Consider the following 22,157-nt stretch of genomic DNA (forward strand, 5'->3'; position numbering starts at 1 on the left):
TGCATAATGTACCAGCAAGTCATAGTCAGTTTTGTTTTGTTCAATCAGTGGTCAAACTGCAGCATCATATACCAACAAGTCATAGTCTATTTAGTTTGTTCTCTATCTTGAATACAGCAGCATAATGTAGCAACAAGTCAGTCTGTTCTTTTTGTTCTGTCTATGATCTGACTGCATAAATAGACCAACAAGTCAAAGTCAATTCTGTTTTTGTTCAGTTTAAGATTTGACTACACCTGCATTATTGTACCAACATGTCAGAGCCTGTTCAGTATTTTAAATCTGTGAAATGACTTCTACTGCTGCATTAATATTCCAATAATTCAGCTCTATCTGTCTACTAAGTTTGTTATATATATGATTTGAAGTAGAAAACATTATGTATCAGCAGGTCCTGTTTCACTAAGCGTTATCAGTCTTCTTCATTCCACATCAGAACTTGGGATTCTAGCAGAAGCCATATCTACTGCCCCATATTTAATCTGATGCAGCTGAGTGAAACTAAACCACTAAGGCAGTTCATTTTGCCAAGAAAGATTGAAATGATTATCTTGGCCTCTGTAGACACTGACAAATGAGGCATGTCACTTTTTCTCATTGAGACCATTCACACAAATTTTTCTTCCAAGTCAAGCATTGTGGACATCATTGATGTAATCATATTGAATAACTGCCATGCATAACAATAATTCTCATTGGCCAGTTGATCTAGAATGCTGTGGGCATTGACACTTTCATCTGCAAAAGTGTTCTTGTTAGAACAGTACTTCAGTTAGCTACGCATGTTGAGAGTAAATGAGGTGGATCTATTGCACTTGTCTAGTGAAGATGAAGTAGGTTTGGGTCTAACCTGTTTGCTGTTGAATACACATTGTACATAATATAACTATTCATCTAAATTGTGTCTATCCATAGCATAACTTGTCATCTAAATGTATATGGTTGAAGGAACTCTTGGACCCAAGTACAGTTTTTACAATTTTTCATAAATATCATATGGCTGCCATACTACAATACTTTCCTAATGTGCAGTAGCATCAAAATGGTGATTAAATACATTTTTATTATGCGCCAAAGAATCACAATTTCACATGCATGAAACATGAAATAATTTAAACTTAATAAATAATATATTATGCCACTCACGTCAAGGTGTTCATGGATTACGAAAATACTTAACCACTTTAAAATCTGGGTAATGTGTGTATACCCAGATATATGCATGAATAAAAACTAAGGATACTTAAATCTTCATATTTTCTTGTATTTAACATTGATTCACATGCAATAATTCAATTAATAAGTCAGGAAATATCTTCTTTATTTGAAATAGTTTTAATTTTGACAGTATACGTATAATTTTTAAATCATGAAAGTTGTTACATTACTCCTCAGTGGAGAAAATGGAAATCAGAATATAATTTTTTCAACATGCCAGGCTCACATTTCAAGTTTACTGCTCAGAAATGGGTTTTGTTCCAATATAGCTGTGTCGATTTTCAAAAGAACACAAAAATCACAATACAGCTATCAATGTATCCTTTAGAAGAACTAGAAACCTCATTGCATGGGCTTATTATAATTCAATGCATTTTTGAATCCTATAAAAAGCATGTAAATCAGGTGGAACCCTGAAAGTGTGATATTGGGGATTCACATGGATCACCTTGTCAGTCAGTGTTATAAGCTCTTATATTTCTTTCAACATGCCAGGATGTGATCTAAGTTCTGAAAGTGAGGCACACTGTCACATAAAGAATTATTTTGACCCCAGATCATGTTGTCCAGCTCAAATGATGTTGGAGGAGTTCACATTCTGCAGATATGGATAGATGAATCGACATACTGAATTACCATATCCATGCATTTCTTTAAAAATGCATGAATAATAGATGTTTGAGACTTGTCTTAAGATGATTCATGTTAAATACATCAGTGACTCCTGAAAGTTCATATTTTTATTGGTAGGAAACTGACCTGTAATAACAAATGACCTTCACTAACTTTTAAAATAAGCATATAGGCTTTTTATCCAGTTAATTTTAGAAGTTTGATATCTTTCGAAAGATTGTATATGGTATTCCATTATTGAATCCCCAGGTGACTTTCTTCAGAGACATTTCTCCAACAGACCTGCTTCAGAGTAAAAACTTGTTCCAGGAAGTCAAAGAGATGCTGGCACGGATAAGTCCTACAGAAGGAGAAAGGCTCTGGATAGAATGCTGCATCATGTCCTACAGCACTGCTCAGGGCACACAGTACCAGATCTTTGACACAGCTATTGTGTGAATGAGGGAAGATGACTTTTGGTCCATTTGTAATAACCTAGTGCACAGTCCCCAGGATGGTTTTTCTATTCTGTTGGAATTCAGTGATCTTTTTGTACTCATATTTTCTGACAAAACTTAATATAGAAGAAAACCCCAAAGAAATATGTACCAATGATTTTTACAAATCCTGATATTGGACCACAGAAGGGTATTGAAGACTAAACTGGAGAAAGTATTAAAAAAATTACTAATATTTTGTGTTCTGTTCATATTGGAATCTCCTTATGGCTTGTCTGCAAAAGATATTCTTGGAATATGACTGGATCCAAAATGAAAACTGATGTCCCTACATAATATCAATGCATTTTTGTAGATAAAAGTCTTTTATTACATTTCTAACCTGTAAGTAAGCATTTCTAGGTCAAGATGCAGCAAGATGCAGCAGCCCTAATCATCTTTTTCATCCATCTGTCTGTCTATCCATTCACACTTCTTATGATCATCACAGTTATAGATCCTTTACTCCTAACTGGATACCATTTAGTTGGTGAATTGTCTGTTACATGTAGATATGCCTTTTAAAATTTTCATCTTTCAGGTCCAGTTTTAATGGCGTGATTGGCCCTGTTACATCAAGTTTAAATCAGTTAAACATACTCTACAGGAGACACTTGTAACAGCATAGCTCATGAATACTTTAATATATTCTGATGCAATGTGTACAATGTCTGAGAGACAAAGATGTGTCTTTTATAGATTTTGTCATGTCAGTTCCATTTTAGCATTATGGTCCTTGGCATTTAACTTCTTATCTTCATATGGATTCTTACTTGTAACCTTCATATGGATTCTTACTTGTAACCTTCATATGGATTCTTACTTGTAACCTTCATATGGATTCTTACTTGTAACCTTCATATGGATTCTTACTTGTAACCTTCATATGGATTCTTACTTGTAACCTTCATATGGATTCTTACTTCTAACCTTCATTTGGATTCTCAGATGCGGGAGGTCGTGGGTTCGATCCCCGGCCGAGTCATACCAAAGACTTACAAAAATGGTACTAACAGCTACCTCGCTTGGCGCTCAGCATTAAGAGGTTAGTGTTAGGACTGGTCGGCCCGGTGTCAGGATAATGTGACTGGGTGGGACATCATGCTACATGTCTGCGGCATGATGCCCCAGTGCTAGACATCACTATAAACTGCCACATTGCAGACATCATAGCGATATGACTGAAAAATTGTTAAAGCTACGTTAAAAATCCAAATCACTCACACACACACACACACACACACACATGGATTCTTACTTGTAATCTTCATATGGATTCTTACTTGTAATCTTCATATGGATTCTTACTTGTAATCTTCTTATGGATTCTTACTTGTAATCTTAATATGGATTCTTACTTGTAATCTTCATATGGATTCTTACTTGTAACCTTCATAAGTCAAGAACCATTCAATGTACTCTTATACAATTTGTTATAAGCATTGTCTTATTGAATTACTTGTACTTTTATAGATTTGGTTTTGATAATTTTGGACATAGTTATGACCTTCGTCTTTTAACATTTTGTTCAATTGTGTTACTCTCTCTAGTTTGTATTCCCTTCTAACTTAGAATTTTTGTGTTTTACACACTGGAATAAAAATTTTTTATGCTAGGTTGTGAATAAGTGGATTTTCCAAGAAAAGAAAAATTTAAAATAATTATCAGTTTTATCTTTCCCCCCAGGAACTTTTTCATTAGGCATCAAGGACCAAAGAAATTGAATCTGCCATGTTGTCAGTTACATGATGGATCATGTTGACCTGTAATGCAAGAGAATGACATTCTAATCCTGCTATTAACTTTTTTATTAATTTTCTATCCAGATTTAATAGGAAAGAGAATTGTGTTGGTACTCATATTTTCTGTCCAGATTAGGAAAGAGAATTGTGTTTGTACTCATATTTTTTGTCCAGATTGGGATAGAGAATTGTGTTTGTACTCATATTTTTTTTCCAGATTAGGATAGAGAATCATGTTTGATCTGATTCAAGGATGATTAAAATATGTTTGAAGTGGCTGCAAACTTGGGTGAGGACTTTTGCATCTGTACCATCATCTTTAACCCTAGTTTACTTTGATTGTTTGGCATGCCACACTTTATGGAGACAGAAACGAGGACTCTCTCTGTTCAATAGACTCAGGTGATAGATTATTTGTCCCACAACACAGGTCATTCTGATCAACCAGGCCAGATAACCATTTAGATTCACTACCTGAATGTTGCAACACCTCTTGCTGGGTCCACTTCTCTGGCTCCTTCCTCTCCACATGTCCACAGTTTCTGTTCTGGATGTACCTTTCCCTGGCTGTTCATCTTTTTCATTTTCCTGACAGTGTCTGTGCTCTCCATCTTATCTACCTTCTGGCCGATTTTCACCAAAGGCTCAAAAGACCAAATGACCACCTTTTATTCCTTTAGTGCTCATAATACCCCAAAATACATCCTACATTTGGCCTTAAACTCCCCATATTCCAACAGTAAGGTAATCAATTAATAGTTCCATGTGTACACTTGTCAGCTGTTATTAAACTGTTGCACCAGTCATTGTACTAGTAAAGTTGTTCTGGTTCCCTGTATATTGGTTCTGGCTGGTTTCTTTAATGTGTTGATAGAACACATAAAATACAGTGCTTGTGGTTTTTAATTAATTGTTTAAAATTCTTGTAATTTTCAAAACCAGTAGAATTAAATTATAAAAGAGTATGTATAGTAGATTTCCTTTAGTGTGGTATTTTTGGCCTACCACCAGTTGAATCACATGTATGCAAGGCTGAAGTTGGCAGAATTGTCAACGAAGAAACTAAATAAAAAAAACCTCAACCAAATGTTATAACGTAGAATGATAATTTCTTTCTAAATATATCATAGCAATGCCCCAGACTTCTTGTGGGTCTTGGTTCCATCAAGTGGCCAGCTGGTAAGCAAAAGACAACTCAGTAATGACCCCAACTTAAATTGAAATTCTTATACCAAAATTTATTACAGAATGGAACCATCTACCAGCAGCAATCAGGAACAGCCTCTATTTATACTCCTTCAAAACATATTTGATTTTATTTCTTTAATTTTTTATTGGGTTTTAACAGTACTTTTAACACATTATTTGCCATATTATACACATGATATTGATATGGTTGGAAATATATCCACCATTATTTAAAATAGAACAAATGCCATTAATTAAAATAGAACAAATGCCATTTTATAAAATTAAAATAAAAAACTTCAAAAAATCACTGCTTCTAAACCACCCAATAGAATTCAACCAGTTAACCTGACAAGGCATCCAGGCATAAAGATGTTCCAATTTTATACAAATTTTGCTTATCTGCCATCAGTAATGGCAGCCATTACTAAAAATGATTTGATCAAACTCAATTGTGCATTTCTGAGAAGATATTAATTAAAGGTTTATCTATTTTTAGTAACAGTGGCCATATTTGAATGCAGATTGGTATCAAGTTGAAATGTCGTTATGCTAGAATGCTTTCTGTCAAATTTGGTGAAATACTTTTGAGCAGTTTTACATTTTTGATAATGGTTTTTGCATGTGATGCTGGATAAGCATTATTTTCAGTAAGCATTGGGGGTATAGAGGTCTCTAAAATGTTTACAAATGATCCTGATCCACCATCAGTGATAGCCATGGAAACGAGGACTATTGAGATTCATAGATATGAGAATTAAACTGAGTTTTCTCCTGGGTGAAAAAAGTTAAAACAGATTAAGATATACTTGTAAGATACAGGATAAATAAATGTCACTAAAGGAACTCATATGAATTAGCAGATTAAGTACACCTTATAGGTTAAATTTAATAATCTGTCATTTAATAAAAGGAAATAATATAAAACAGAAATATACAATTGATCATTCAGTAAATGGATAGAGAGTAAAAGTAGAAAAAATCAGACTTGCCCCACCCACTTTTAAAAAAATGAAATTGGAAACAATTTAATTTTTTAAAGACTTAATAGACAAAATGGCTACTAAGTTCTCCAGACTTTTCTTTCCACACCACAGTTTAATTGTATGTTAAAATTTTCTCTAACAACCTCACATATAGTCTATTTCAGTGAGGCAATATTAGGCCCACTTGGGCCCCTTGTTTATTTAAATATTGTCTACTTTCTGTTATATTGAATTTTCATACATTTGTATTTCATGTACTTCAGATATTGATCATGTGAGCCAAGCTTATATTACATCGATAAGTAAACTTGATTGTTAATTGATCACATATGTATCATGGTTTGATTATGTTATGTTGGGCTTTTATGATGATAATGAATGAATATTGTTTAAACCATACAAGGTATCCATTTTTAGTTTATTCTGCCATAAAGTCAAGTGAGCTTATGGTATGGCCCATCATGTCTTGTGTATCATGCATCTGTCAACAATGGCTGTCTGAAACTTATTCCCAAACATGCATCTGTCAACAATGGCTATCTGAAACTTATTCCCAAAACATGCATCTGTCAACAATGGCTATCTGAAACGTCTTCCCAAAACATGCATCTGTCAACAATGGCTATCTGAAATGTCTTCCCAAAACATGCATCTGTAAACATTGGCTATCTGAAACTTCTTCCCAAAACATGCATCTGTCAACAATGGCTATCTGAAACTTATTCCCAAAACTTGCATCTGTCAACAATGGCTATCTGAAACGTCTTCCCAAAACATGCATCTGTCAACAATGGCTATCTGAAACTTCTTCCCAAAACATGCATCTGTCAACATTGGCTATCTGAAACTTCTTCCCAAAACATGCATCTGTCAACAACGGCTGTCTGAAACTTCTTCCCAAAAGCCACTGGACAAATTATGATGAACTGAGGAATAGATCATTCTGGCATAAAGGGCTTTCACATTATACAAATGATGCAGACATACCATCCAGTATGGGCACCGTTACTTCAAAGATTACAAACCCTTTCTAAAAAACCACTGAACCAAATTTGAGTAAATTTAACAGGAAGCATCCTGGAAAGATCTTTCAGGTTTTCACAAGTGATATCAATCAACCTTCATATATGGCTCCTGCTACTACAAATAGAAATCCCACTGTTAACTGAAAATAGAAAAATATATAAATGACTCTAAAACCAATTAATAGAATTTGACTAAGTTTGACTGAAGTATCATGGCATGAATACTGTGATGCCTGTCTACCATTAAATATGGCCACCATTACTAAAAAAATTAAAACATTTTAAGAATTTTTTTTAAAGAAAACACTTTAGAATTTGATTTATTTCACACAAAGCATGATTACATGGAGACCATTCAAAATTTGCACAAAAAAAAATTGTGTAAATCCACAATCAAATATGGCCACTTACTAAAACTGAAGAAATTTTTTGTTTGTTAAATAAGAACTCAAAACTGCTCAACAGAATTGGATATTTGTCATAGAGCTTCCTGGCATGAAAACCTTTCAAATTTATACAAATTATGCCATTGTTACTAAAAATAGAAAAACATTTAAATGGCATATTCAAACCTCCTGACTAGAATTGGACCAAAACTTTATACTAGCACAGAGACTTTTCAAGTTTGTACACATGGTGCTCATTCACCATCAAATATGGACATTGTCACTAAATATTAGTAAAACCTTTCAACAACTTTTAAAATAACTGCTGGAAATAATTTTACTACATTTGACAAAGTAACCAGGCATGTAGGACTTAATTTTGTATAACTGACGCTTTCTGCCCTGAAATATGGCCAACAGTACTAAAAATAGACAAAAACTTAAAATACTTGATCTACTAAACTGTTCAATAGAATTTGCTCAGGCCTGACACCAAGCATTATACATCAAAGAATTTTCATATTTGTACAAAGGATGCCAATCTGCTATCAAATGTGTCCACCATTGTTAAAAATAGAAAACCCTTGACTTCTTCAAAGCCACTCATAAGATATTGATTATATTTGAAAGAAAGTATGCTGGCATAAAGGCCTTTAAAATTTATACAAATTAACCCAATCCACCATCAAATATGACTGATAAAATTGAAATGACTTTATTCAAAACTGACCATAATTTGACAGATGTCTTTCAGTTTTGTAAACATGATGCCAATCCACAATCAAATGTAGCCATTGACACTAAAAGTAGAAAAATCGTTCAGCAACTTCTGATGAAATTATATCAACAGAATTTACCTAGCATTAACAACAGCATCCTGGAATAAAGGGCTATGAAATTTGTGCATATTATGCCAACTTACAACTAAATGTACATGAAACATTTATACAACTTTACTTTTGAAAAGGGACCTGTGATAGCTCAGTTACTAGAGTGCTTGACTCGTAATTTAAGGATCATGAGTTAAATACTTACCCAAGACAGCCCTGTTTAGCTACTTTAGTGAGTTCTTGGGGGAAGGCACTTAACTCCCAATATCCTTGGCATGATATAGAAAATAGTGTGCCAACAGTACTGGTAAAACCAACAACAACAAAAATATCTTAATAAAACTAAACTGAATATGATCTCCTTTGAGATAAAACAATTGGCATAAAGGCCTTCAAAATCTTCTGACTTGATAATAAAAATTGTGTTCACACACTTGCCAGAAGGGTATTGTGTATTTTCCTAAATTATTATGACTTGAGGTCAAATATAAAACTGTTCCATATCAAAATGCCAAAATGTATAGGAATTCTTTTACATTCTCTGAATTCTCAGTTTTCAAAATTGTTTTCAGCCATGGAAGATATTCAGTATTAAATACCTGCTTTTAACTCAGTTACAGATGCATGACTGCAAGAAAGTTTCTATGTATATATTTCTAGATAATAGTGTTGCAAACTTTAAACCTGTTACAACATTTTATAATTACAATGACAGACCTTTTTTAGTATTGTTTATTTCAAACAAAATATAATACACAAATATCAGTCACAATAGCATAAATGACATATAAACATTGTTATTTTGTGTGTTAAATGAAAAGATTAAAAAAGGTTGATTTTATTGATGAGTGTACCACATCATAGTCATATACATGTACCCACAGCATCTGAGCATTTCCAAGAACTGCTGACATCATGCAAAAGAAACAGATACAGAGGCTTTCTTTTGCTGCATCAAGAACACAACCAACTTCATGCAGTTATCACATTTTCTATTGTTAAGCGAGATTATGGATGATGTTGCTAGACTTCTTTTGGGTACATTTTCTAAGTAGTAACAAAGTAATAGGACATAATGGCCCAATCATCAAAAATTTATACAAAAAACAATGACTTATTATATTTTTAGCACATATTCTTCCATCATACCTGATGTTATCAAATGAAGCATTGGTAAATTTAAAACTGATAAATAAAAACAGTTGAAACTATGAAATTATTGGGAATTCAGAAACACAATGACAGGGACGAGTTATCACATGACAAAGCTTAAACAGATGCAAGAAAGGTATATATTGTAGCTTATACAGTAAATAACATTTTTATGTAAAGTTCAAGCAATATTAGCAGGAAAATATTTTTCCCTCAAACTGTATGTACAATATGTTTGATAAGATTATACTATTCAGTTATATAATGTTAAGATTAATGACTCATTCTAATTTTCAACTGGCAGAAGTACTACAACTCAAGTTTAATCAGGAAATCATTTTTACCACTGTTTTATTCTGTGAACAGTAAACCATTATATTCAACAAATTATTATTGTCAGTTGTTATTTGCTAAAAGTGTATGTGGTTAATATGCCAGAATGAAATATTTGCTAAACTTTAATGATGTCAAAATATTGTGATTTACCAAGAATTACTAGTCTAAATACCAATAGTATTATTACAACACTGGCCAAAATTCACACTGGACAATTCAAACTGATAAGGCCAAGGCAAAACTACCTGATTGTCCAATGCAGCACAATTCAACAGGTGGAAAAATTCATCCAAATTGAAACTATAGGCCCAGTAAAGATCAAAGTAGAGAGACACCATAGCATTCAAAGGAAAACTCGAGTCACTTCAAACTCCAAACACACTGAAACCACAACTAATCTGGCTAAACCCACTAAAACCACTATCTTTAAAAAAAGTAAGAGCACTAAACGGATACAACAAAGACCTAAGCAATGAACTCCTTCTTCATAAACTCACAGCAAATGGAACACGGGCCACCAGAGTATATCGTCTTAAAAATCATACCCACCACACCAAGTGGCAAAGTAATCCTTGAACTAAGAGAAAAGATACCTCTACTAAAAAAACAGGTAACAAACAATACAGACCAGAACAAATCACCATGGTTACAAAAACCAACAAGGATTAACATTGAAGCTACCAAATTAGGCAATAAAGAAGGACAAGAAAACTTACTAAAACCTGTACTGGTAAACAAAATCAACCAAAAATACCCGGACTATGTTAAAATATATACCGATGGATGAAAAACAAACAATCCACCAAGAACAGCAGCAGCAATAGTCATCCCTGAATTCAATATACAAACGGGATCCAGATTACCTGACTATTGCTCCATTTACACCACTGAATTTTGGGCTATACTTGAATAACTACAATGGATCAAAGACAGCCAAATGCTTAAAGCATTCATTATAAGTGACTCCCTAAGCGTTATCATATCGATCCAAAATCACAATACACACTCTAGGGAACAATTCCTCGACAGAGCATGCCAATTAGTCGACGATATCACCACAGCCCATCAATTAGTCGAGCTCATGTGGATACCGTCGCACATTGAAATCTCAGGCAACAAAACAGCAGACAAAGTCACACGAACCTAACTAGGAGTCTGATGAAAACTTTGTCAAGCTTAACTATAGCTCTACAGAAGCACTAAGCTTTGCACAAACATATATAGACCAAAAATGGCAAGAATTTTGGAACTCCTCCATAGAAGGTAAAAAGCACCATGAAACAAAAAAAATGTTGATAGGAACATACAGCTACCTAAGGGTACCTAGTTAGAACAGAAAACCATAAACAGGATAATAACTGGAAAAACTAAACTAGCAAGCAGTGTTGGAAGGTTTATAGGACCCAAACCAGTAACCATTAACTGCTTTAACTGCCACACCACCGAAGATCTACACCACGTATTCAATATATGCCCAAAATATCAACCCACTAGGAAAATATTTATCAAAACCAAAAAGAGATTGGATCACCATACACATACCCAGAGTTTCTTATGGACTCTAATAAAAATAAACAATCAACATATAAAAATATAAATAAATTCATAGGAACAAAATATAATTACTATCCCCACAAACCAAAAGACCCAGTAACTAGCTAAATAAATTTAGAAGCCCCCACATAAAACCCAACACATATCATTCAGTTTTATAAAAATATTAATAATTCACTTACGAAGCACCTATCAAAAACTAAGGAAACCGCAAAATCGGATGTCCTGGATGTCCTTAAAGACCCAAGTAATTGGCTAGAACTCCAGTCCTAGATGTCCTTAATGACCCGAGTAATCGGCTTGGACTCCTTTTATTACCAAGTATGTCACAAAAATAAAATAGCAACGGTTCCATCTTTGATATACCTCTTTGTCTTTTGATATAAAGGGCTCAACTTACATGACATATGTAAAAATTGTCTCTAATAACTAAAAATGACATTCATTCAGATACAGGTACATTCACAAATACTTCCCTTGGGGCATGTTAATTTGTTTACAATAGCCATGTTATTAAGTTCTTGCTTATTTTTAGTTTCAGTTAGAAGTTTTAATTTTCTATGCCAAACTTTCTCTTTTGGGAACCCCTCTATCTATATTTTTTAGTGTGTCACAAATTTTCTGTTAGTAACTATGATACTATACTTGATTGCTTATTTTACTAATGTTGCAGATCACTGTACATTTTGCAGAGTTAAAATATCTAAAACATTTTCCCCACAGAATGGTAGATCAGTAACATCACAGTGTTATGAATACTGAGAATATGTAATGTAAGATCAGTAACATGACAGTGTTATGAATACTGAGAGTATGTAAGATCAACAACACCACAGTGTTATGAATACTGAGTATGTAAAATCAGTAACATCACAGTGTTATGAATACTGAGAGTATGTAAGATCAGCAACACCACAGTGTTATGAATACTGAGTATGTAAAATCAGTAACATCACTGTGTTATGAATACTGAGAGTATGTAAAATCAGTAACATCACAGTGTTATGAATACTGAGTATGTAAGATCAGTAACATCACAGTGTTATGAATACTGAGAGTATCTAAGATCAGTAACATCACAGCGTTATGAATACTGAGTATGTAAAATCAGTAACATCACTGTGTTATGAATACTGAGAGTATGTAAAATCAGTAACATCACAGTGTTATGAATACTGAGTATGTAAGATCAGTAACATCACAGTGTTATGAATACTGAGTATGTAAGATCAGTAACATCACAGCGTTATGAATACTGAGTATGTAAGATCAGTAACATCACAGCGTTATGAATACTGAGAGTATGTAAGATCAGTAACATCAGTGTTATGAATACTGAGTATGTAAGATCAGTAACATCACAGCGTTATGAATACTGAGAGTATGTAAGATCAGTAACATCACAGTGTTATGAATACTGAGTATGTAAGATCAGTAACATCACAGTGTTATGAATACTGAGAGTATGTAAGATCAGTAACATCACAGTGTTATGAATACTGAGTATGTAAAATCAGTAACATCACAGTGTTATGAATACTGAGAGTATGTAAGATCAGTAACATCAGTGTTATGAATACTGAGTATGTAAGATCAATAACATCACAGTGTTATGAATACTGAGAGTATGTAAGATCAGTAACATCACAGTGTTATGAATACTGAGTATGTAAAATCAGTAACATCACAGTGTTATGAATACTGAGTATGTAAGATCAGTAACATCACAGTGTTATGAATACTGAGAGTATGTAAGATCAGTAACATCACAGTGTTGTGAATACTATGCAAAAAAACATCACAGTGTTATGAATACTGAGAGTATCTAAGATCAGTAACATCACATTGTTATGAATACTGAGTATGTAAGATCAGTAACATCACAGTGTTATGAATACTGAGTATGTAAGATCAATAACATCACAGTGTTATGAATACTGAGTATGTAAGATCAGTAACATCAGTGTTATGAATACTGAGTATGTAAGATCAGTAACATCACAGTGTTATGAATACTGAGAGTATGTAAAATCCACATTAATTACATAGATATTTTATTTCACTTAAGTGGTGTGTTTAAGAAAAACAAAAAAAAATTAGATGTAATAACTGTTGATTTGAATAATAATAAAGTCAGTACAATAAGATTCAAATATACAAAATATATGAAATTTGGAAGCCTAACAACAATTTTGCAGGGCTTTCTTCAATAATAAAAATAGTATTGCTTTTTAAGGCCTCTTACATTCAAAAACATTTATCAGGTAACCGAAGGATTTATGCTTTCAGCAACAAAAAATGTTTTGAATCAGATTTTAATATACAAAAGATAGAAAATGGAAATATGCTGGTTTTTCAAGAGCACATGATATACTGAAATGTGACCATTCAAAGATATCTGGCAGTGTTGTCAAGGGAATATTAAAGTAGTTCTTGCCATTTTGATAACCTTTAGATGTTTGCTTATTTTTGTCCTCGTTATATTTGTTGTCTTCTTCCAAATGCATGCACTTCCCTGCAGATTAATCTCTCTGCATCACTTTCCTGGAACATTAAAAACTGAAATAATGCATATCTCTTACGTATCACACAAAACCCGGTCCATGTTTGTCCTTGCTAAATTAAAGTCTGCCATTCAATTTGTCTGGAAACTGTTTAGTGGGGGCAGGTGCTTAGATGACCTTGAAACATTTGATGACATCCCTTTCCTGCTCTGAAACCAGTAAGATATTTGTAGCACCATTGTAGCAGATGGATACAGGTTTCTGAAGCTGTTTATCCTTTCCAATCAGTGTTCCCAAGGCTGACCCATCGGGAGCCATTTGATGTATCATCTGCTGTTTGTAGTCTGCCACAAAGACGTTGCCTTGTGGATGCACAGTGATCCCCTCAATGATGTAGAACTTTTTACTGGTACAGGTAAAAAGTGTATTCCCAGACATGTCCATGCAGATGATTCCATTGTTCAGGTCAGAGATGTAAATTTTCTGGCCATCAGGACCCAGCTTAAGATAGTATGGCTTTGCTGGTGTCCCCATATAGTGAGTATGGGGGTGTCTCTGATGGGAATGTCCATTGGCTGATTTAGGATACCATCTATCCACAATCTCCCCTAAATGGTTCAAGACATGCACAGCTGACTTTTTCTGGGACAAACACGTTGTGATGAGTATTTCTTTTGTACATATTATGCCATGGTAATTTCCCTCTGTTTTGACTATCTCTCGAACACCTAGAGTTGCTCCAACTGTGACAAAAACTATTTCCTTGGTTTCTGGTAGGGTCAATACAATGGTAGAAGGATCCATCACGGCCACGTCTTTAGGGCCTGCATGAAGGCGGAGTGAAGTTTCTTTCTTGAAGTGAGACTCTGTTAGCTTACTTTCAGGTCTATCTGTATGACTTGACTTTTTCGTTGAAGGGTCATAACTAAACAGCTTGATGCTTTGATTACCATAGTCTACCAGAACAAGTCTGCCATCAGGAAGGAAGGATGTGCCTGTAATCTTACACTTGTGCTTGTCTCCGTGTAGTTTAGCTTTAAACTCTGTGTAATAATTGGCCTTCTTTGGAACAAAGTCATTCGAGCTTTGGATACTTGATAAAGGCAAACCTAGGATCATGACGTCACCCAGAGCACCCGCTGCCCTTATAGCCATGTCAACAGCTTCATCTGATTTGAATTCATACTTAACAAGATGCGTTTTGGCCACGACCTCTTTCAGTCGACTTTCGTAATGTTTTATTTGCTGTGTAATTTTCCTCAGTGAAATAAAAAGTTGAGATTCATCAGCAGTTTCGATGAAGCCAGAGAACATTCTCTGGGAAGTCTCAACAGCTGCCTTGGATTTTGTACACTCGTCAATAAAGCTTTTCATCTCTTCTTTAACAGATGCGTGAGTGGTTTCCATTTTCTCTATTACGGCTTTTTCTAGCTTGTCTAGTTCAGTGTTCAGTTTGACCCTAAATTCTGTTATTGCTTTTAGTATTTCTTCCTTCTGAAGATCGATTGCTTTTATATTTTCCTCCACTTGGGTCTTAATATTATCAAATTTGATCTGAAAGCTGTCAAATTTGTCGGCAGTTTCTTGCAGAATTGGGCTTGCCTTTAGGCCAGTTGATGCCTCTTTTAAGGACACCAGACCTTTGCAGCGATTATGTGCTACTCTGCAGAGTGCGCATCCAAGGACGTCATGGTCTTTGCAAAAAAGGTCACATTGTTTACCTGCATGGTTTTCACACTCACCGGCTTTAAGATAGATAGGTACATAGGTGGCATTCTTTAAAACAGTTTCTCCGAGAATGATTGTGTGGTCCCGCATGGCAGTGAATCGCTTGTGGTCGTCCGAACATTTAGTGCAGACGAATTGTCCACAATCTGTGCAAAATCCAGTCGCCTTAGATACATTTCCCTGTTTTTCACACGGACTGCATTGTACATTGTTGTTTGAATACAGAGTATTATTAGCTGGAAATCTTGCAGCCCATTCCGAGGGTTGAATGTTGGGCGCAGGAGAACGAATATTGATATTACAGATGGGACATTCAAATGTCCGGTTCAGTGCGTATTGCTGGTTTTGAAGTTCGATTTCTGACTTCAAACACTTTTCGCAGCATGTGTGAAGACATGGAAGTATTCTGGGGTCGGTTAATGCCTGCAAACAAATGGGACACACGACTGCCTCGGTATTCACTATATTCTCGGCCCCTAATGGAGTTGATCCAGCTGTTTGAGAGTTCATCAAAGGTCGGCTACCAGCTTTGTTCGAAATAATTCCATCATCTACCTTTTGGATAATATCTGTCTCTTTTCCATTCGTTCCTAATTCATTAAGTCCACTTCTTTTGGATTTTGTATCTAAACTTGCCATCGCACTCTGTCAGAACAATGTTTTAGAATTATCTAGAATTTCATCCGTACACTCTCCAGTATTTTTCGACAATTTAAACTCCACTAAATCGGTTCATATGCATTAAATGTAATGCTATGTAGATTTTATGATAAGGCACGATATTATTACCTCTTTCCACAATTTGGGAATGACACTCCTGTTTTGAATCAATCAAATATTTACGACCAAGTGTTTGATTTCCTCCATGGTAACAATCATTACATGGCGTATCTAATTAGATATAATGTTGGCATGGCTGAGGTAGACCGTGTTTGTAAAATCTTCATCTTGTTGTTATCAATGAAACACGAAATACTACCTTCAAATAGGAAACAAACGAAATCCTTTGACCCTCACTTGGCCATACTTTAAATGGCCAGTGTATAAGGTATAAAATTTAAATGTATGACATGGTTCCCATGAGATCTGTAGCAAAATTAAAACCAAACTAATCAAATTTGATGCCAGCTATATGATATATTATCTATAGATGCCAAGGATTGTTCATAGAGGTACCTATATAATCTTGTAATCTTTTTATTTGGGTTTTATGAATTGTACCATACATTTATCACGCTATACATTCTTTGTTTTGTGGGGATTTAATCTGATAAGGTATATGTTGGTAATTAGAAACAAGTCAAACACCAGAGTAATGGCCTTACATTTGAACTGTGCATTGCAAAGGGTCTAAAGTTCCATTAATAATATAGTATTCTATATATCACCCGTATCTGTCGCTAAGACTTACAAATCAAGGAACAAAAGGAACGGTATTGCATTGTTACTTTATTATTGCTTGATCACAAGTGCTACAGGCGCAGGGGGTGAATATCTTCGATAGGTGTTGATCTATTTGCAGATTTGTTTGCAAAATTCATGCTTTACCGTCTTTTTTCAATCCCACACTAATGTATTGTACATGTATAAAGAACATCGGAATCAGATTGTAGACCGGATACACATGTAATAATCTGTCTATGAAGGATACTCTTTACGCGAAGTTGTCTTTATGGGCAGGTTGAGAAGAAAAGTGGCATGTGACTGACCTTTATATTTGTGTCCGATAAGGCAGATTTTAAACAATGTATTCATAGTACATGCAAGAAGGAATAATCCGTTTAAAAAAGGTCAAAAGACACTCAAGGACCAGAACGTTTCTCCTTTCGGTACCGGTGTTTTTATATAGTTTGAAAACGATTATACACTAATGTAAAGAGATTTGTAAACGTCCTTTATGAATATGTGTCCTTTATATGAAGGTGTCCGCCAAAATATGTGTTAATATAGTTCATCGGGATTCAGCTTGAAAATAAGACACTGATTTCACTTTTGGAAAGACTTTGAAGCAAAAATAGAATATGGAATAATAATTTGCTACCTGAAATCATACTCCATCCTTTTAAATGCTAGGCTTTATTTGGAGAGTACGTAAAGAACTCAGATATAAGCTGTTATGGTATCTGCATTCTGATTTGTTATGGCATTTTTTGGAAAGAAAACCACGACAACACACAAAAAAAAAACCATGAACACTTTCCTATCTTCCCATACCTCCTGCCCAGCAGACATACAATTAACCTTTCTGTAATATTACTTAATTTGTAGAAAGCCACTGTATCCAGCAAAACTTGATAGTGATGTATATGTACCTATATTCAAGTAATCCTCGTCTTATAAAGAGTCAAACTCATAATCCAGGGGATCAATACCCACCCAGCCCTCAATTTATCCTTGCAAAGCCGCATTGTTTCCATTTATTCGTAAAGATACATCCATTATGTATAAATATTGCAGTCGCGACAACAACAACAAAAAAAAAAAAAAAAAAACGAAAAACAACCCACAACTAAATAAGAAAATTAAATAACGAGGAAATAATTTGAGAAAAAGTAAAATATTAAACCTTGTCAATTTTCGAGTTCATGATTTATATAATGTCGTACATTGAAAGACATTGTAGTATTAAAAACTGTATAGATGATTTGATCGGAATAAATGCGGCACGCTCTATGTAATAATTGAATTGTGACAATACAGGCTCAGCCCTTCTAACCAAGATTTATATTTGTGTGGTTATTGTCACTAATAATACAAGTCAATCAATATAACTTTTATCTGTCCCGATTTTACCTTGCTAGTGTGGTAAAAACCTTTGTTAAGATGAATCTCTCTCTCTCTCTCTCTCTCTCTCTCTCTCTCTCTCAGGGCCGGATTAGGTCAAATGTTATTTTGGGTGGTGGTGGTGGGGTTGTATTTTTTTCTCTAAAATTTATAAAGGGCCTTGACTTTCCTCAAACGGGCACCAAAGCAAAAGTATATGTGTCTATTTGCTCAGTGTGCGTAATACTCAATTAACGTTGAGTATATCTCCCTTCCCCCTTCCCCGATCCGGCCCTGCTCCTTAGAATTGAACTATCGACGCGTACTCTTAACGGTATCTAATTAGGATATGTAACTTCCGCCTTTGAAGTGACTAATATTTACACCTGATACGTCCTATAATTAGCAATGAACCCTCCTTAACTGTCAAACATACTATATATATATATATATATATATATATATATATATATATATATATATATATATATATATATATATATATATATATATATATATATATATATATATATATATATATATATAGTGTGTGTGTGTGTGTGTCTGTGTGTGGCATACATATGTGATTGTTGTTTACCTCATGACTACTTCTGCTTTAATGTAAAGCACTTGACGAAATCAAATACGGGTCCTGATCAAATTAGAAGGCTGCTTATATTATTGTATGGGGTTGGAAGCTTCCCTTCTGCAAAACGTAGTGCCGTTTAGTACGGTCCCATCATCAGTGATTTGGTGTACTGTGTCATTTTTAACAAAGCCATTTCCATGAGAGTGAATTGTTATCCCTTCCACGTATTCCACAAAATAGCTCTCATAACTTCCCAGTATGTCGAGAACTGACCACCCACATAAAGATACCCTCATTAGATAACTGTCTTATAACTTATATCACTCGGGGTAGGGGTGGGTGGTGTCACCCTCCATTGCACATACCTTGCATAACTTTGTCTTCTTTTTCATCACTTATTGGAGGTTGAGGTCACCGGCCCGTGCACGTTCCTTGATACACATGTTGCACAAGAATCGACCACAATCAAGATAAAACTGAAGAACTCGTTGAATTGCTAATCAGAATGCAGACTATTGAGGTTAACGACGGCAGTCTAGAGACCTGTTCCGTTGGTCTCTGAAAACAGACGGACGTGTCTTAATAAGGCAGAAAGGACATAAATATGTGTTCTTGAAGGTGGTCTGGTGTGATCTAATATCAGTGTTCAAGTGATGTTCGCAGAATATATGAAGACTTGGTAGAACTCTTGACGCATCAAACACTTGCAGACATAATGGACACTTGTCATCAGACATCTTCAACGTTTATTCTTCTTCATTGAAGGAGTCAAACAGTTTACACGCAGTGACATGATATCAGTCGTTTGATTTCCGATAACCTTTTAACATTATGTATGTCAGTTAACAAATGAGTTTTATCGGAGGTCAGCGATCGACTCAAATAATGTTGTCTGGAGCACCTAAACTCAAGGTACAACTGAGCGTTGCCTTTGCATTGAGATTTTGTCTTGAAATTTATGCCCGATTTTTAGATTTGTTACATGGAACCAAGTATCAACTCCAGTATAGACTGAATTAATAACTTCATTTAACTACACATGGTCAAGCGCTGTTTAAATAGGTTACGTGCAGCAAATGGCGACTGTCTAAGAGAAATGGCTGGAGTAGAGCTTTGAAAATACATTCTGATGCTTTTACACACACGATTAATCAACAGTTTTCAAGCCAGAGAGCGAGATGTATTAATAGTAAAACATTTGAAAAATATATTACTTTGGCGAAATGTTTGTACACACTTTATATTTAACTCACATTTCCAGATGGAGCCAGCATAACTCCATTTGGCGGTTGGTAATGTTGATGGCGATGGGTTAAGTTGTATTAAAGTAGTATATGAAAGTATTGTTTGCATTAAATATTAATTCTGCCAATTATTATCAATAATTCTCCTGTATAATCCAGAGATAGCATTTTCCGTTCTGGTTGGTGTATATTTGTAATTCTGTATAATTAATCCTATATACCTTGATTTCTTTCGTAGGAATCCGGAATGACTGTAGATATGTGAAAATGACGTACTAGGCCGCCATGCGAGTGTGACTGCTACTCACACTGACTCAGTAGCTTCATTATTTGGTGATGTGTGCTTTGTTGTGATGGAATATGGACTGGTGCGTTCAGACATGGTGATGAGTGCCGTGTACCTGCTGACCTAGGTTCGAATCTCAGTAGAGTACGAATAAAAATATCCAGGGATAACACTTTCCGTTCTGTTTGGTGTATATTTATAACTCTCTCTCTCTCTCTCTCTCTCTCTCTCTCTCTCTCAGTGACTGGCGCACATAATGTCACGTGTTAGGGAACAAAACATGGTGCGTTACCTGCCTTGTTTGATTCGGCGTAACAAAGAATTCATTGCCATTATTATGGGGAGATAAGATTCGTTCACTTGCAACAAGTCATATCCCACCTATGATTTGCCCTCAGTGAACATGACTTGCCTTGGGTAAACAAATCTTCGCATCTCCCTGTAACAAGGGCAACACATGTTTCTTGTCATTCAGATCTGAGATTAGTTTTTATTATGATTCTTCTTGTCGAGAAATAAACAAAAAGCGCGCTATATTCAGAGTATACATAAGATAAAAGAACTGCGTATTCAAATGTTTATACATATTTTTTCTTTTAAAATAACGAGTGTGTAAAATTAGAAAGTGTTGTGACATCGCGCAGAATAAAACTCACTTTGAACTAAAATTCAAGAATCATAACCTATATATTTTATTAATTGGTTGCAATTATGTGCAATATCTGACAGGTGAATATGCTCAATCTGGAACATTGCTACAAACCCAAAGGCTACGCTTGGCGTAATAATCAAAGAATTTGTGATGAAAACAAAGAAGTAGATGATGACAATGATCAATTTGATGATTAGAAGAAGACATATAAATTATCAGAGTTGTAACTCACTAGGATAGATTGCAAAAACTACCCACGCTCAGAACATCGGGGAAAGAAATTAATATTCGAGAATTCTAAACGAAAACAATTTATCACTCTTTATGGACAAGCTTGTTTCGGGTTTAAATTATATGCTTATTACACCTCAAACTTGTACCCTTAGTAACATTTAGTTTAACCTTTTGAATATCAAAGTGTTCTATCAACACTAAACATTCCTTCCACAATCCCACCAAAATATGCATACATATTAAAGGTATTCTTTTACGGTCTTTATATCTCTCAGACAGCTTTCACAAAATATCCGACACACGTCACAAAAAAAACTTTAGTCTTTTAAGTGCAAAATTCCACAACGTTTTTCCATTATTTATATAATGTGCAGCATACCATTTCTTTTAATCTCGGATAAGGAATTAATGTGTGATATTGCGTAAAAGTTTTAAATCTCGACAGATTTGTAATCCATTGATAATACCTTTAAAATGATTTCAACTTTTTCAGTATTTTGTAATCCCATCTTACAACCATATGATTTCATTCGATCCTTCCGTCTGCTTTCCGCACAATAAACCGAATTCTCCAGCTTCAACCCTTATACAAATTCGAGTAGGCTGCTAGAAGTGAAAAATGGAAACCTAC

At 34.7% G+C, this 22,157-nt stretch overlaps 2 protein-coding genes across 2 annotated transcripts in view; one reads left to right on the forward strand and one right to left on the reverse strand.

Moving 5' to 3' along the window:
• The window catches only part of LOC149789000 (protection of telomeres protein 1-like), a 58,365-nt gene extending 55,842 nt beyond the window's left edge, over positions 1–2,523 (forward strand). Inside the window, exon 14 of the mRNA XM_089975157.1 lies at positions 2,101–2,523. Coding sequence (XP_089831283.1) covers positions 2,101–2,289 — 189 coding nt within the window. The 3' untranslated portion in view covers positions 2,290–2,523. The remainder of the gene's footprint in view (positions 1–2,100) is intronic.
• An 11,302-nt stretch (positions 2,524–13,825) lies between these two features.
• On the reverse strand, positions 13,826–16,727 carry LOC149789001 (uncharacterized). The gene has a single exon (XM_089975156.1). It carries the CDS (start codon positions 16,395–16,397, stop codon positions 14,199–14,201), a length of 2,199 nt encoding a protein of 732 aa, XP_089831282.1. The 5' UTR covers positions 16,398–16,727; the 3' UTR covers positions 13,826–14,198.
• Between the last annotated feature and the right edge of the window lie 5,430 nt (positions 16,728–22,157).

Source organism: Sinohyriopsis cumingii, chromosome 11 (assembly GCF_028554795.1).
Source record: "Sinohyriopsis cumingii isolate HCF-2022 chromosome 11, ASM2855479v2, whole genome shotgun sequence".
NCBI lineage: Eukaryota > Metazoa > Mollusca > Bivalvia > Unionida > Unionidae > Sinohyriopsis > Sinohyriopsis cumingii.